The sequence below is a fragment of the Limanda limanda genome, chromosome 16 (genome assembly GCF_963576545.1).
Source record: "Limanda limanda chromosome 16, fLimLim1.1, whole genome shotgun sequence".
Taxonomy (NCBI): domain Eukaryota; kingdom Metazoa; phylum Chordata; class Actinopteri; order Pleuronectiformes; family Pleuronectidae; genus Limanda; species Limanda limanda.
In genome coordinates this window covers 8,899,365-8,914,493 of record NC_083651.1, presented here as the reverse complement: position 1 = coordinate 8,914,493, position 15,129 = coordinate 8,899,365, and the positions used below count along the sequence as shown (strand labels likewise).

Genomic DNA, 15,129 nt, shown 5'->3' with positions numbered 1-15,129 from the left:
AATGTGCTTTGTTCCATCCCACCACTGACTGAATGTAACTGTTTGAGTGTCCGTATACTTTTGGCCATGCTGTGTAATGGATTAAATAAAACCTGAGTTTCCTGCTGCAGCTTTGCACAAAGTCAACATCCAGTCATCTCAATCCGTTAAGTGACACGACAGAAAAGAGTCGACATGTACCTGTGAAGAATCTCAGCAGTTTATTTAAACTGTAAAAAAAAAAAGAGCATAGTGTTTGGCATGACAACAGAAACAACCCACACTCTCCTCTGTCCAGCTGTTTTTTCGCCACAGACGCTGCGTCACCATGAGGATCCTCGGCTGCTGCACAGAAGATAAAGACGAGCTGCAGCCTCCACCTCACGTCTGGGCCTCCTCTATGAGCCCCTGTGTTTTCTAATGGCACGTTCCTGCACAATCGACAGTAGAAAAAAAAACAACAGGGCTCACAGAACAATCACCGCATTCAATGAGTCTGACGGGATCCCACTGAAGGTTGAACGAGTGGTGTGAGATGATGGCTTGCAGCAGTGTAGTACAGCAACCAAACAGACACCAGCGGGGCAGACGTTGTGTGGTTCAGGCTCAAAGCAAAGTGACGAGTTCCTCGTTATTTTCAAACAGGAAACTGGTGCTGATGCACTTTTTTTTTTAACTGTCAACAAACCCCAGGAAAAGAACAAAATCAAGAATGAATGGATCCCTCTGTGAAACCTGGATTTATCGTATTCCTCTGCTGCACAGAACATGTGTATGTCACATTGAACAAGGAAGCTGTTGTTTTTTAAACTAAAATAAGTTGAGAGATCTTTTGTCATGGTGATAATTTAATCATGCATTTTTTAACTCGTCGGGAACTATAAAATCTGACTTTAAAAGTTAATTTAATTTAATTTTGGGATAAAATTACAGAATATTTTTTTTCAGTTATTTTATTATTTTTGCAACTCCGTTGATTGACATGTCTGCTTAACATTTTCCATCCAGCCATACATATCAGCACCACCTTAAACTCAAGTCCAACCCAACCCAGTCTTACTGTCTTACCATCGTTAATTTTCATTTCTACTTACTGATGAGTTTCTAACAACAGAACCAATCAAAGCCAATTCAATCACTGTTATTTGTTTCTAAAAACTTAAAGTTTGATCAGGTTATTAATAGATCCTATTTAAAAGAAATAAAAAAAAAACATTAATTCCTGTGGCAGCCAAGCCTCCATATATTGTATTAAATTTTAAGTCAATCCTACATGCAATATCCTGGAAGAAACATTTACTATTGAAGAGCAACAAATGTGTTATTAACACAAAGAGTCCCAATAAATGTTCTATTAACTCCTGTTTGATTGATGCTCAACATAACTACAGTGTGTTTAAAACTTCACAAATAAACAGGGTTAGAGAAAAGGTCGGGAAGTCAAAAAGTAACATTTGAAGTTGATTTTGTTTTTTTCATGAGAAATGTTGACAATGAAAAAATGCATATTGGAATAATGACGGCATGATCCTTTACGCTTCCACGTTAAATCTGCTCGTTTCCTCCATCTACAAACTCAGCAGAGACAAACAGAACCAGTGTTTTGTCGCAATATCGCAAAAAATCCATGACAGGACCATGTTCAAGACAGTTTGTGGGATAACATGATAAGTGACGTAATACTGAAGAAAACTGCTCTGATAAGAAAAACAAAACAAAAAAACGACAGCAGATAAAAGGGCACATTTCCAAACGGGCTCGTCTTTCCCTGTCCACAGGATGAGCATCGTCAGCGTCATTAATATAGAGTTCATTTTAAAGGCCTCATTGGAGATCATTGGACATTCATTGGGTCGTACCATCTGATTGAGCGAGCAAAAAGAGGGGCTTGGGGATGTGGAGCGGTGCAGGAAGGGGGTGGACGGCTGAAAGCACCGGAGCGCAAAATGGCTTTTTGAGCACCGAGGGCGATACACTCCTCGTCCTCTCTTCATTCAAAGTGCACCCTCGCTCGGTTTGACACTTCCTTCCTCGCTGTGAGATTTAAACGCACCGGTGAAGGGAAATCATCCGAAACGCAGTCTAATCAGCGAACGGTCGACTTCCTGCAGGTAAAAAAGAAAACACGCTCAAATCTAAACGGGCGTCTAGGTGCGTCGTTCTGCTGAAGGTAACGCTTCACCAGCTGTGGCTCCAGGTTAAGACCAGGCAGCACGAGCGAGGATTTCCTTAATCCCAACGCGGGCGTGGTTAGAGTATTTACATCTGAATACACGTTGGTGTTTTATAGATAGCTCTCTAATATATTAATGTACAAAATATAGAATCTTAAAATATCTGATAGGGGTTTGGTGTTCTGAAGTCAAAATACAAAATGTCGAAGATTAGAAAAAGCTCTTCATTGACATCCTCTTAGTGTGTTCTCTATGTACGCTGATGATACTGTGGTGTGAGTTGGTGATTTCATACGTCTGACGGGAAGCGTTGGGTAAACATCGCTGAGTGTCATCCAACTGTGTTTACAAAAAAACATCCAATCGGCCTCTGAGGGACGTCCTCACACTTCACTGATGAGACACAGCTTAGTGCAACTCTCCGCTAATCAATGAACTGCTGATATGGTCAGAAAAGGACAGGTAGTGCTGCGGTGCTGGCTGAGTGTCCACACGTTGAGATATGTACCTGCGTCACGACAACATGTGTTTTACATACAGTACAGGGCATCGTATACATGACACATAAAACTGTGTGTTTTACGTGTACTTCAGCAGGAGAAAGGCAGAATGAAAGAGGAAGCGACAGAGTTTGTGTCTTCCTGCAGGTTCGTCCAAACCCGTCGGGCAGATGAAAGCAAGTTAAAGTTTCTCGGACAACGTTTATTTCCTTCAGGGCCTCGTGAAGCTGGTGAAATCTGTCCGTCCGTGCGCTCTGATTGGACATCTTTGGTGTCAACGTCAGAGTCGGGCTCGCCAGGCCTCTCCCGCTCAAGTCTCCTCCGCAGGCTGAGCTCTGGGGATGAGGTTCGTCATCCTTCGTCCTCGTTGTGGCCCCAGAAGAAGAGGCTGTGAGAGGCTTCAGTTAGTCTCAGTAAGCTGTCAGAGGTCCATGAGGCTGCGAAGAGGCGGAGTTAAGGCGCTTAACCCCCACGTGTCTTGTTGGTGGTTCAGTGTTAACTGCTGGGGGGTCCGCCGGTCAGGAAATAGGTCATCATCTCTCCTTTGCCCTTGACTGTGACCAACCCTCTGTACTCCAGTGTGTAGTTATAGGAGCTTAGTACCTGTTGCAGGTCTGCGGTCACCTGAGGGCAGGAAGAGGACGTGGGACAAGTTTATTTTCATTCACATTCTCCATGTTTTTATTATTTAGCATATTTTTAGCACCCAATCACTCCCACTCAGCATCGATTAGATTCATAATTCAAAAGATATCTAGGTTAAAATCAGGCTAAATTTATTTCAAAGGCTAAACACTTTTTCAGATAAGGAAAACAGATAATTTAAATGATTTACATTACATTTACATTAGAGTCCATTTGCTTTATCGGTTTGCCAAAAGAACCTATATGAGACTTTCACAAAAATACTCGTATCTGCATTTGATTTATTTATCAGATTTAACAATGAAGAAAAGATGTGCAATTATATTTATATTAAATGTTCTATTATTTGATTGTATTTTGTGTCTTATCAGACTTATCGAATAGAGGCAGAAATGAAACACCACAATCATCAGTTTTTCTCAGTCTCTGTCATACAAATGAAATGTTACTGAAAACATCATATTCTAAATGTTGTCATCTACATAAAAGATTGTAAAAGTGACGTTCAAGTCTTGTCGCTGTCGTCGAGCAGCTGCTTTGTCACTTTTTAATTTTCGTCTGATCATATTTGTTTCTACGTTAATTATTTTTCAGAAGATTCGGTGGAGACGAATGAATTTAAAAAACTTGCATCTGTGTACAAAATGCTTTTGAATTCATAAACAAATGATATAACATCTGCAATTTATAATTAACACTTTTTTCAACGTTATTCTACATCCAGTGAGCAGACTTTTTATATATTAAATTACAAACAAGTATACACTCTTCTTATTTGGAAAATTATGATTAAAATATTGAACTTTTTTCAGAGTGAGATGCTTCATTAGGACTAGAGTCCCACTGTGGTACCTGGATCTTCTCCGGTACTCCTGTGCTGTCCATACGACTCGCCACGTTCACCGTGTTTCCCCAGATGTCGTACTGAGGCTTCCTGGCCCCGATCACCCCGGCAACTACAGGACCCATGTTCAGACCTGAGAGAGGAAACACGCAAAGTTCTTAATTACAACCAGACCACCTGCACTTGGGACACGTGGAGACTTACTCTAACTAAACTACTGATTCACAGAAGGTAAAAATATAAATCAAGCTTATTTTATACAGTTGATCAGTTTGTAAGTCCCCATCATTTGAGGTCCACCTCCAACCCCCTGTTCTGTCTGCAGCTCACCTATTTTCATTTTGAAGTTGTTGAAGGAGTGCTCGTTGATGTATTTCATCTGGTCCATCATCCTCATGGCGTAGTCGGCCAGAGCGCGGATGTGCGTGCGCCCCACCTTGTCGTATGTAGAGTCGTTGAGGCCGGACGCCGCCATGTAGGTGGAGCCGATGGTCTTGATCTTCTCCAGCTGACGGAACTGATCCTCGCTGATGATCTAATGAAGACAGGAGAGACAGTTTAATCTCTAAAGCAGGGGTTTTCAACCGGGTGTCCGCGACGGCATTGCAGGGGGTCCGCGAAATTCACTTTGATATTTAAACACATTTCCAGATTACTCTTGAATATCGAGAAAAATATCTAAAATACGAAAAATATGTCTAAACTAATATAAAGTTGCTGGTGATCATGAGGTTAAACTTGAGTAGGTCTCAAATGTTTGTGTGATATTGTATGATTATCATTTGTGACATATTCTGCATTAATTTGTCATCTTCCTTCTTCAGTTGTAGCCCCAGTTTATGTTGGTTGTTATTGATCACCGTTACTTTAAAGTTCTCTCAACATGTTAGCTACATGTCTGTACATTTAAGTCATGAACGTTATATATTGATGTACATATGGTTCTGAGATGCAGTACAACTACAAACTGCATTTTAATTTTGTTTTCAATTCTTAAGCACTGAAAATCAACCGTTTTGTTGTTTTTTACACAGATTTTTCTAGATTTGTTTGGAGTTTTTAAGTAGATATATCTAGATTTGTTTGAGGTTTTTAAATCAAACCAACATGGAAAACCAAATGTTAAAACTTCCTTCTATCCACATGCACGCACACACATGTAGGCACACGCGCGCGTAGGTACATCAGTGGGCTGCGGATGACTTTATAGTCAGAATGGTGGTCCCTGGGACAAAATCAGTTGAAAACCCCTGCTCTTAAGGTTCAGGTCCTGAAACCTCCAGGTTGATCATCCGTCCAATGTCACGTCCTTACATACAGACTGTGGTCACGTCTCACCTCATCGAAGTCGGCGATGATCTCGTTGAGCAGCCGCAGACACTCCACCCCCTCGCTGTTGGCCTCCAGCTCCACGTAGAACTCGGAGAAGTTGCTGATGGAGGCGAACATGACGGCGACGCACTCACACGACTGGTAGTAGAGCTCGTCGTTGCGCCGCTCGCGCTGCAGGAAGTGGGCGGCCACGTCTTTGGGCAGGATGTTGTGGAGCAGGCGGCGGTTGTAGGCCTGCAGTTCCTCCATCTCCTCCTTCTCCTCTGTGGCCTGGGGAAGAGTTTGTGACCAAGATTAATAGAATAAATGAAGAAGACACATTCATTTCCATTGATGTATATTCTACCACTACTGTCTTTTCTTTCGCTCCGAGTGTCACAGAGCTGTTAAAATGCCTGGGGACTAGTTTTAATATTAACCATCAGTGACAGCGCTGAGCTGGAGAATAAAGACTCCTCCAGCATCTCAAAGTTTTTTTAGACTAATAACTTGTTTATCCTCTCGACTGGTTTGCCAACATTTGATTATGAAATGAACAGTCACTGCAGGTTTGAGTAAATATCGCTTTTACCCTGTTCCCTGGCTGAGAGGAGACAAGTTTCAACTTGTTCTATAAACAGTGAGAATGCACGGAACTGATAATAGATTCTAGTAAAGAGTTTGAATATCTTTATGTCTGTTATGTTTCAGATCTTCTGTTTCTTCACAGCAAAGCTACATAAGACCCCTGTCCTGCAGCGAAGCAGAATTTGATACTTAAAGCAATAAAAAATTTTTTTAAATCACATTATAAAATTATTATTATTTTGGAGTTTTACAAAAAACATTATCTTCCTTGGCAGCATCTTGTAGTGTGCCCTTCTTTAAACTAAAACCACTCAATCTTTCACCTTCAAGAGACATTTCACTGAAGTTCACAATTTAAAATAACCCCTACATGCTCAACCTGACCTTCACCCTGAGCCTTAACCTCAAACCAGGTGGCAAGATGTCACCAATTGGTTTGTTTCAAAGCCTCGACTTTGGCATGTTGTCCAGCGCCATCAGATGAGAGCATATTTAGAGAAGCAAGGGGTGGAGCCAAAGGACACTGCACGCTCACCTACACCTGCTGTGACCTGCACCCATTGGACGTTACTAGCTGTCAATCACACAATATCCACAACCCCTAGTTGACTAAATCGAACATAGACTCATAAATCTGATGTTTTTAAATCAAGTGAGAAGTGTAGTTATTTTTTTTCTCATAGGCAAATTCAAAATCTTTTATATACAGTCTAAACATTTTATGATTCAGAGACAAGTCTCCTCATTGTGTCCCCACGTCACTGACACTAACCTGCAGCTTCCACAGGAAGTCCAGTCTGGCCGTGGACTCCACCTGCTGAGCGTGGAGGTAGAGAGCGAGGACGAAGACGGTGATGACCACCGGGGTCATGATCTTCAGAGGGACCTTTATGTCCACCACACAGCTGGAGAGCAGCACACAAGCACATTTGGTTTGACCATGTTTATACTGAGCACTTATGTCATATACAGACATATAGTAAAGTTGAACTAGGTGGGTGTAAACAAGGACTTTTGCCATGCGACAGAAAAACACGCTGCCCTCATTAGCATTAGCATGTGTTGCACAGTGATAATGATGCTGCTCATCGGACGATGGAGCCGACTCTCTGGGTCTCTACGGAAACAGGAGCTACCTTCAGACTCACCTTGTTCCATTCATGGCGTTGATGGCATTGGCCATGACCAGCAGGTCCTGGTTGTCGAAGAGGCTCACTTTGGGCACCTCCATGATGAGGAGGTAGAGCAGCTCAATGAAGAGCATGAGGAAGAGTTTCCCGATGCTGCTGACCTGCAGGAAGACCGAGCAGGCGAGCAGACTGAGCAGCACGCAGCACGAGAAGTACTGAGGGAGGAAACAGGAGAATGTTAGTTTTAATGTATACATCACTGTGCAGAATAATTGTTTGTTATCTTCACTTAGTGTATTACTTATCGTTACCTCTGCCAAGGAGATTATGTTTCTTCCATGTTTCTTAGTTTGTTTGTCTGTTTGTCGGCAGGATAACACGAAAACTACAAAAGAGATTCTCACGAAACTTGGTGGAAGGATGGGACGTGGGTCAAGGAATCTTTTTTTCTACATTTGACCCAATTTCTCAGGTTCTATTTCATAGATCTTTATGAAACCAAACCCTCATATTAAGAGGACTAATGTCTATAAGTGACAGTAGCTTGGTGCAGCTTGATAGAATTGAAAGAGACTGTTGGTGCCTGGTAGAAATATGTGTTCTACTGAGTGACATTCTGGTTCTACTTGTACCTCTGCCAAGGTTTCAATGGCGTTTATTTGTTAGCAGGTTTACTTAAAAACAACTTGACCAATTAACATGACATTATGTGGAGGGGCGGGGCATGACCCGAAAAAGGATCCATTAAATCTATCCAGATAACTGAGTAGTGCGTTAGCATGGTGGAGGTAGCAGTATGCCTTCTGCGAGTTACATTTTAGTTAGCTTTTGTTTTTGTTTCTCGTCTAAAGTTCAGACAGATTTTTTTTTTTGGCTTCATTTTACTTCTGAATTACAATTTTTGACTTGCAGCAAATGCAGAATATTTTGGCATGATCACAGACAAGCTGATACGACTTCATCACTGGACTGATGCTTATGCTCCTACCAAAATATCTGTAACAGATTTATTTGTTCAGTGTAATTTTTGAAAAGCCTCAGTTTGTTATTACTGCAGAATAATTTGATTTCTTACACTCTACCTGAGTATGTGCATGGTGCCTCTAAATTTGTTGTTGAAATAAACCAGAGAATTAACGGCACACATAAGTGAGAAATCACATCATGCAAACAACAAACACAAACACACAGACACACGCCCATAGAGCAAACAGATGTACCTCAGGAAAGCTGCAGATGAGGCTGTCGTCCACACAGGGGCTGTGTTGTGTGTCCAGGCTGTAGTTGAGGAGGCGGGCGTGGCAGGCGTCCACGCTGCCCAGGCTTATGTTGAGTTCTGACGTGATGCAGCTCCGCAGGTCGTGGCTGCTGCAGGTGAACTGAACAGGGTCAAAAGTCAGTAAGTGACGGGAGGAGGGGGAATGGGAGCTGTTCCTGAAGACTTCAAATACTGTACATGACAAGAAAAGTATGATTTTATATATTTAGTGTATATGTATTTTCCAACGTGTGCTGACGAGAGCTTACAATATTGATGAAAGCTGACAGAAAGACGATGATGATGGTGAAGACGCCCACCAGCGTGCTGTTCAGTCTGGAGTGGACTATCTTCCTGGAGAGAGTCTGCAGGGCCACAGGGAACAGCTGGGAGAGGGAGGAGGGGCGAGGGAGGAGGGGAAGATGAATGAAGTTAACTCGTTCCCTTCAGGACCTGGGCCACGCCCCAACCGCACCTCTAATCAGATGTGTTCTTATACACAGTCAACCCATCACGCTCATCCATACATCCTCTTCCTTCATCCATCATCTTTCATCCCTTCATCCTCCTTCCCTCACCCTACCAACATCCCATTTACAGCTCTTCCCTCATCCCCGCCTACATCCATTCATCCTCTCTTCCATCCTTCTTCATCCATACACACATCCTTTCTTCATCTTCTTTCCCCAGTCCAGCCTTTGAGAGACACCACCTCAGCCCCCATCCCTCAGCATCCATTAGTTTTTCCTCAACATCCATTACATCTGTTTCCATTGTGTCCTGGTCCTTGCTAGAGAATAATTTATTCATTAATAAAAGCATTTATTTGCAGCCACTAAACAAATGAACCCTTAAACAGGACAGCTGGCAGTGACATAGATGCTAATGCAACATTGTTCCCCAAACCCTTTTTCCTCATCTTGTATCTGATTGGAGGACTGACACAAAGCGTTCTGACTGTACGTTCAGTACTTGTACAAGTGGGAGCTCTTTTCTCCCAGAATAGAACCATGACTCATCAGTGGAAGCCGTCAACAGCAGCAGCTCCACTTTTATCTTTTAAGATCCTTTCGGTCTCTGAAGGCTAATCAGAGGCAGAGAGAGCAGGAGATGGATGGAAAAAACACCTCCTGTGGTTTGTGAGGTGAGATCTGCTCGGCAGTGACAATACTACAAAATCACTACTGCATGGTAGAGAGAGATTCAAAAGAATCATCAACAGTTGCAGTTTATTTACTTCGTCTTTGATCTGAAGGAAGCCCTATTGCTTCATGCTGCAGCTGTCACCGGCAGGGAGGAATTAAAAAACGTTTAATTCATATTTTACTTAATAACTATTCCTTAAATTATCAGATGACGGTCGTTAAAGCATAAAATATTTTTTATTGTGGAGCTCTCGTAAAAAGCATAGCAATACCAGACAGTGTGTGAGTGCAGTCTTAAGTGTGGTCATGTGATTATTTACTAGATTTGGAGCAAATTGTCAAAAGAAATTAATAAAGAAGGAAAATATATTTCTTCGGAATCTGACATAGACGGATAAAATATTTTCAGCACATCTGCATTGGCTTTACTTTCCAGAATCGGAGTCTCAGTCCATCTTTAGATACAATCTATGATAAACGCAAAATCTTTACATTGTGATAAACAGATCACAAAAAATGTCTATGAAATATTATAAAGAAAACGGAGCTGCATGGTGACATCTGCACTGGAGACTTAGATATTAACTTGTACCTAAAACTTGTACCTAGAACTTGAGTGTCTAAACATTTCTAGAGCCTGACAACAGATTTCACACATTTATCTCAATGATGTCAGAATCCTCTCTTCTATATGAAGCAATAATATAAAAGTAAAGAACAGAAAAAGCCATCAATCCATCTCTGCTGACATTCAATCCACAAAACTGAATCCTACATCTTAAAAACAATCCTATATTCACTAAAGAAATGACTAATGTCTTGGAACTGAGTTTGCTCGGAGCTGCCATTCATCACAGGCACAGGCGACTCACCCCGAAACAGCAGTAAACAGCGGAGACGAACATCACCGCCGTGAGGATAATGAGACAAGTGATGAAGAAGCCGATCATCAGACTGGAGCTGCAGACAACACAGAGAGAAGATGTAAATATACATTTTATTCCTGGCTGTTTTTTGTAATCGTTTACAGTTTCTGTGAGATACTGCAGGTGAGGGGATAATGAGCTTGGAAAATAAAGGAAGTTAACAATATATTTTTGCATGAATCTGACAGGAGTGGATACAGGAGGGAAAGAGTAGAAACAGATTAAACAATGAGAGGAGACGGCGTAGGAGGGACTCTGAGGAGGAGCCAGAAGTTAAGACAGGAAGTGGAGTGGTGAGATGAAGGGATCCGGGAGAAAGGTTAATAAAGAGGCAGACTAAAGGAGATCAATACAGAGAGGTGGGCAGGGAGGAAAGTCTGAATACAGAAGAGATTAAAGAAAGAGGAGGGGATTAGAGAGCGGCTGTAAGTTTCTGTCCAAAAGCAAACGAGCACAGGAGAAAAAAGAACCAACCGGAACATGAGCATAACGTTAGATCTACTATAAACTGTTTCACTATTTTTGTCCTTCCCTAGGACTTGACCCGACGATCCTCACTCTGGAGAGGATCATCGAGACACTTAATGTCCCAGAGCTTTCTGAGGCTGGCGTGGGTAAAACCACCATACACAATTCTCCAATCAATTCAAATAAAAATAATTTCCACTCTAACTCATCAGGATTCAATAAACCTTGATTCGCATGTTTCTGGTTGACCAATGTGAACAATGCATAAATTATATTTCAGAAACAGAGGGCTATTTTAATGCAATGTATGTATGTTTTGTTAATTTTAGACCTGTTTGTTTCAGAAGCAACTATTTTTAAACTTACAATAGCAGCTTGGTTAAAATGAGTTTGAAGGTTCATTGACTGTGAATAGCAAATCGGAATCAGGGTTTTTTGCCAAGTAGGTTTACACATACAAGGAATTTGCTGTGGTGTGTTTGTGCAAACGTGAATATAGAAAATATAGAAAAAAATAGGAAACAAAATAAAAATCATATAAACTAGAGAGGGGATTGCGCAATATGTTGTAAAGAAAAGGATTGTGCAATTTGGACGATAGGATAAGATATTTACAATTTGAAGTATGTACAATAAGTCTGGGAAGTGGAAATAAGGAGAATGTTTCCTCTCTCATTCCCACTCCTCACCCTGAACGTCTGTTCTATGTAACTTTGGAGAGTGGGTACGATCTCCTTGGAGAAGTGTGGAACTGACTGAGGGTCAAAGAACCAGGCCCAGCCAGTTGAAGAGTAGTTCTTAACAGTAGATCAGTTAAAAATGACTTAGAAGTCATTCAGAACAGAGTTTATCTCCAATATTCAGCTGGAAACTTTTAAAATAAGAAGAATTCTAAACAGAGTTTGATGGATTCGTTACAGCTGCATCCTCTGGTTCAGGAAGCCGGGGATCATGGGTAATATCCAGCTTTCAGTGGTGTTTCAGTGCAGTGGGTGGGACGTCGCAGTCAGAGCTCCACCCAGCACACTGATAGGGTTTCTCTAAATGAAAACCACTTTATCATTGCATGTCGCTGCAGATGGCAGTTAAACGTTACATGTAGTGTTGCTTTAAACTTGTTAAACCTGTCTTGCAGCCAATTCACAGGGATTCACCCTGAGTTTGTGCTGTCACTGTATTTTAAAAGACTTTTTCTGCAGCATAACATTTGAATATTCACGATAATTACAGCCAGACTCCGTCATCCATCATTTTATATTTGTCTGCAGTTGTTACTCCTTATTGTCTGACATGTGTGACAGTGATCATTACTCAGAGGGAGGAGGAGACACATGGGTGATGTTAGCATCTGTTAGCATCCTGCTGTTGGTAAAACGACAGCAACAACAGATGCGTCTGCGAGAAGCCAAATTACTGTCATCTCGCTTTCTAATCACAACAGTTTGAGTGTGTAATGGGGGCACGTTAAGAAGAATGAAGCGTCTCCCGGTGTCTGCTCTGCCACAGTGTTTCCTGTCAGAGTGTTGACTCACGGAGGCACGATGACGATCTGGATGAAGCAGATGAAGAGAAAGACGAGGGAGGCGCAGGCCACGTAGGCTCCGAACCTGGAGTCCACCTGTTTGGAATACTGCAGCACGGAGGGAGAGGAGAAGAAGGAAACAGCATTTCAACACACGATGATAGACTTTTGTTACATTCAGTAAAAAGATGCACATGTATTCCTCTCCGACAATGTTACAGTTCCCTAAACCCCTTGTAGACGAATGTCACGAATTTGCCATTCCGGTCTTTTTATCCCACGAATGCCTGATGGTGCAAATACTACACATACCATGAAGGTATTGGAAGTACTCTGCTTCCATCTAGTGGTCAGAGTGGAAAATACATACTAGCCCCTTGGTACTGTGCAGCAAAGTTATTTTGAGATATTAAGCTGTATTTGAAATACTGTGATGATGGAACAGCAATGATTGTACAGAAACATATGTGCTTATTCAATTTCAAGCAAAAGCAGCATCAGTATAATAATCTACATACCAGAGACTGGGAAATCTGTTAAATTACGGTTATGCCCCATTATGCCTAATGTCGCTTATTTGCCTCATACCTACATTTTATATCTATTGTATATGCTATATTGAAATCAACAATCTCCACTTAATTTAGCATCTGTATGACAGCAAAAACACAAATAATATTTTTTTATATATTTGAAATTAATTCAGGCAATAAGGGGTTACACGTCCAGTATGTAAGATTTAGGTGAAATGGATCTACTGGCAGAATCTGACTATAAAATAATCCTAGTGATGTTTTCAAGAGTGTGTTTCATCTTAATTGTCAAATTGTTGTTTTATTTACCTTAGAATGAGCCCTTTATATTGAAATACTTTATATTTTCATCAGGAGCAGGTCCTCTCTACGGACGCCACCATGTTTTTTACAGTAGTCCAGACTGGACAAACTAAAAGCATTTAGATTTGTTATGACAACTGTAGGCTACCACAGGTTCTCTCTCATGTTTAGAAGGGACTGGGTGAGGTGAGGGGTATTCAGCTGCAACACAAAATCCCACCACTAGACGTCACTAAACTATACACACTGAACCTTTAAATGAAAACAAGGCTTATAGCTTAGGCCACTTTACTGGCTAAAAACCCATATGTATCTGATCTCAATATATGTAAAACATGTTGAGGTGTGCCCACTCAGAGTTGCCTTGTAGTTTCTGTACTGCTTTTTTTCTAATAATATAATATATATTTTATATTATATAATAATAATATAAGCTGCAGATACTGGTGTTCAATACCATCCCTGTCTCTTGATACTTTACTTGGACTTGGTTCCTGGTACCTTTGCACAGAGAAGATTGCTTGTCACGGCCAATTCTTTTTAGGCAGTGTGTCTCACAATGTCTGCCTGTGGGGTGTGTGTGTGTGTGTGTGTGTGTGCTTGCCCCCTAACCTTCTTCTCCAGGTCGGGCTCTCTAAAGGTGAGCAGGAACTTCTTGACATGTTCGGAGCGCAGGCGGTCGATGCTGCGAGCGTCGATGGCCCGGCCCAGGAACTCGTCCACCTCGTCCTCTGGGTTTAGGTTTTCCTGTGTGTTTCTGAAATTGAAATGCCTGAATAAAACAAGATGAGACTTTGTGACATTTACACATCAAGAAATACTGAAAAAGCCTTTTCTGAGAGACACTGCAGGTAATTCTCTTTCCACTGGGCAAGGAAAACTTGTAAATTGACCCTAACGTCTTTCTGAACTCGGAGGTGCATTAACGCTTAAATAATTGTTTGCAAATTGAAAAGTCTCTGATGATCCTTCTCATCTTGGACTTAACACTAAACTAAGTATCACTTCCATTGATTGAAATTCTGCAGCTGTGTTGAGACCAATTACAGATTCAAGTCAGTGTTATTTGTATACATGATCTAAAAAGGCACTTTACAAACAATCATTTGAATTTAGACTAAATAATATAAGCACTTAAAAGTCTTACTAAACTTTATCACACTTGCAAACACTGCTAGACAGGTGGATCTAATTGAACTACACATTTTCATTTATAAGCAGTTATCAGCTATGAAACCTGCCTGTCTGGCCTTGGTGGAGCTACTGCATGTGCTCTCCAATTTAGGGAATAAGTTAAGGGGCTTTAACATTATTTTTTTGGCCCTTGCAAAAGTCAAAATTCCTATTATCCATCAAGTACTCAAGTTATTAAGTTTGCTGCCTGTATCCTCTCTGGTGTTTGAGGTATTGATGCACATGATGGAACTAAATCTTAATTGTTTATGCACAGTGCAGCTCTGGCAGAATCCTGGTGTCTATAACGTCACCATCTGTATTTATTTATTTATGCTTGTAAGCAAATGTCTTGTAAGCTAATGGATGCTTACATCAGCAATAAGCAGCTTCAACACTAAATCTCTTAACACTACACAACACTTGACGTGAATGTATTTATTTTTTTTTGTTTTATCCAAAAAGGGGAAACAGCAGAATGTATAAATCAACAGTGAGACTATCTACCAGTCAGAGCCAATGACGGTTTGTTAATAACTGCTGTGTAGCTCTTTGAGTTTATTTAAAGCTCTTTTCCTGGTGTAGGAGGAGGTGAGAGCGAGTGCAGATGGATTACAGACGGGTAAGAGG

At 41.2% G+C, this 15,129-nt stretch overlaps 1 protein-coding gene across 1 annotated transcript in view; it reads right to left on the bottom strand.

The window, feature by feature from the left end:
- Positions 1–3,148: 3,148 nt before the first annotated feature.
- Positions 3,149–15,129, bottom strand: part of adcy5 (adenylate cyclase 5) — a 67,492-nt gene continuing 55,511 nt past the window's right edge. Inside the window, exons 10-20 of the mRNA XM_061088651.1 lie at positions 13,939–14,083; positions 12,501–12,598; positions 10,447–10,534; positions 8,699–8,815; positions 8,392–8,550; positions 7,190–7,386; positions 6,814–6,946; positions 5,481–5,744; positions 4,473–4,677; positions 4,151–4,275; positions 3,149–3,277 (exon numbers count right to left, since the gene is read on the bottom strand). Coding sequence (XP_060944634.1) covers positions 3,149–3,277; positions 4,151–4,275; positions 4,473–4,677; positions 5,481–5,744; positions 6,814–6,946; positions 7,190–7,386; positions 8,392–8,550; positions 8,699–8,815; positions 10,447–10,534; positions 12,501–12,598; positions 13,939–14,083 — 1,660 coding nt within the window. The remainder of the gene's footprint in view (positions 3,278–4,150; positions 4,276–4,472; positions 4,678–5,480; positions 5,745–6,813; positions 6,947–7,189; positions 7,387–8,391; positions 8,551–8,698; positions 8,816–10,446; positions 10,535–12,500; positions 12,599–13,938; positions 14,084–15,129) is intronic.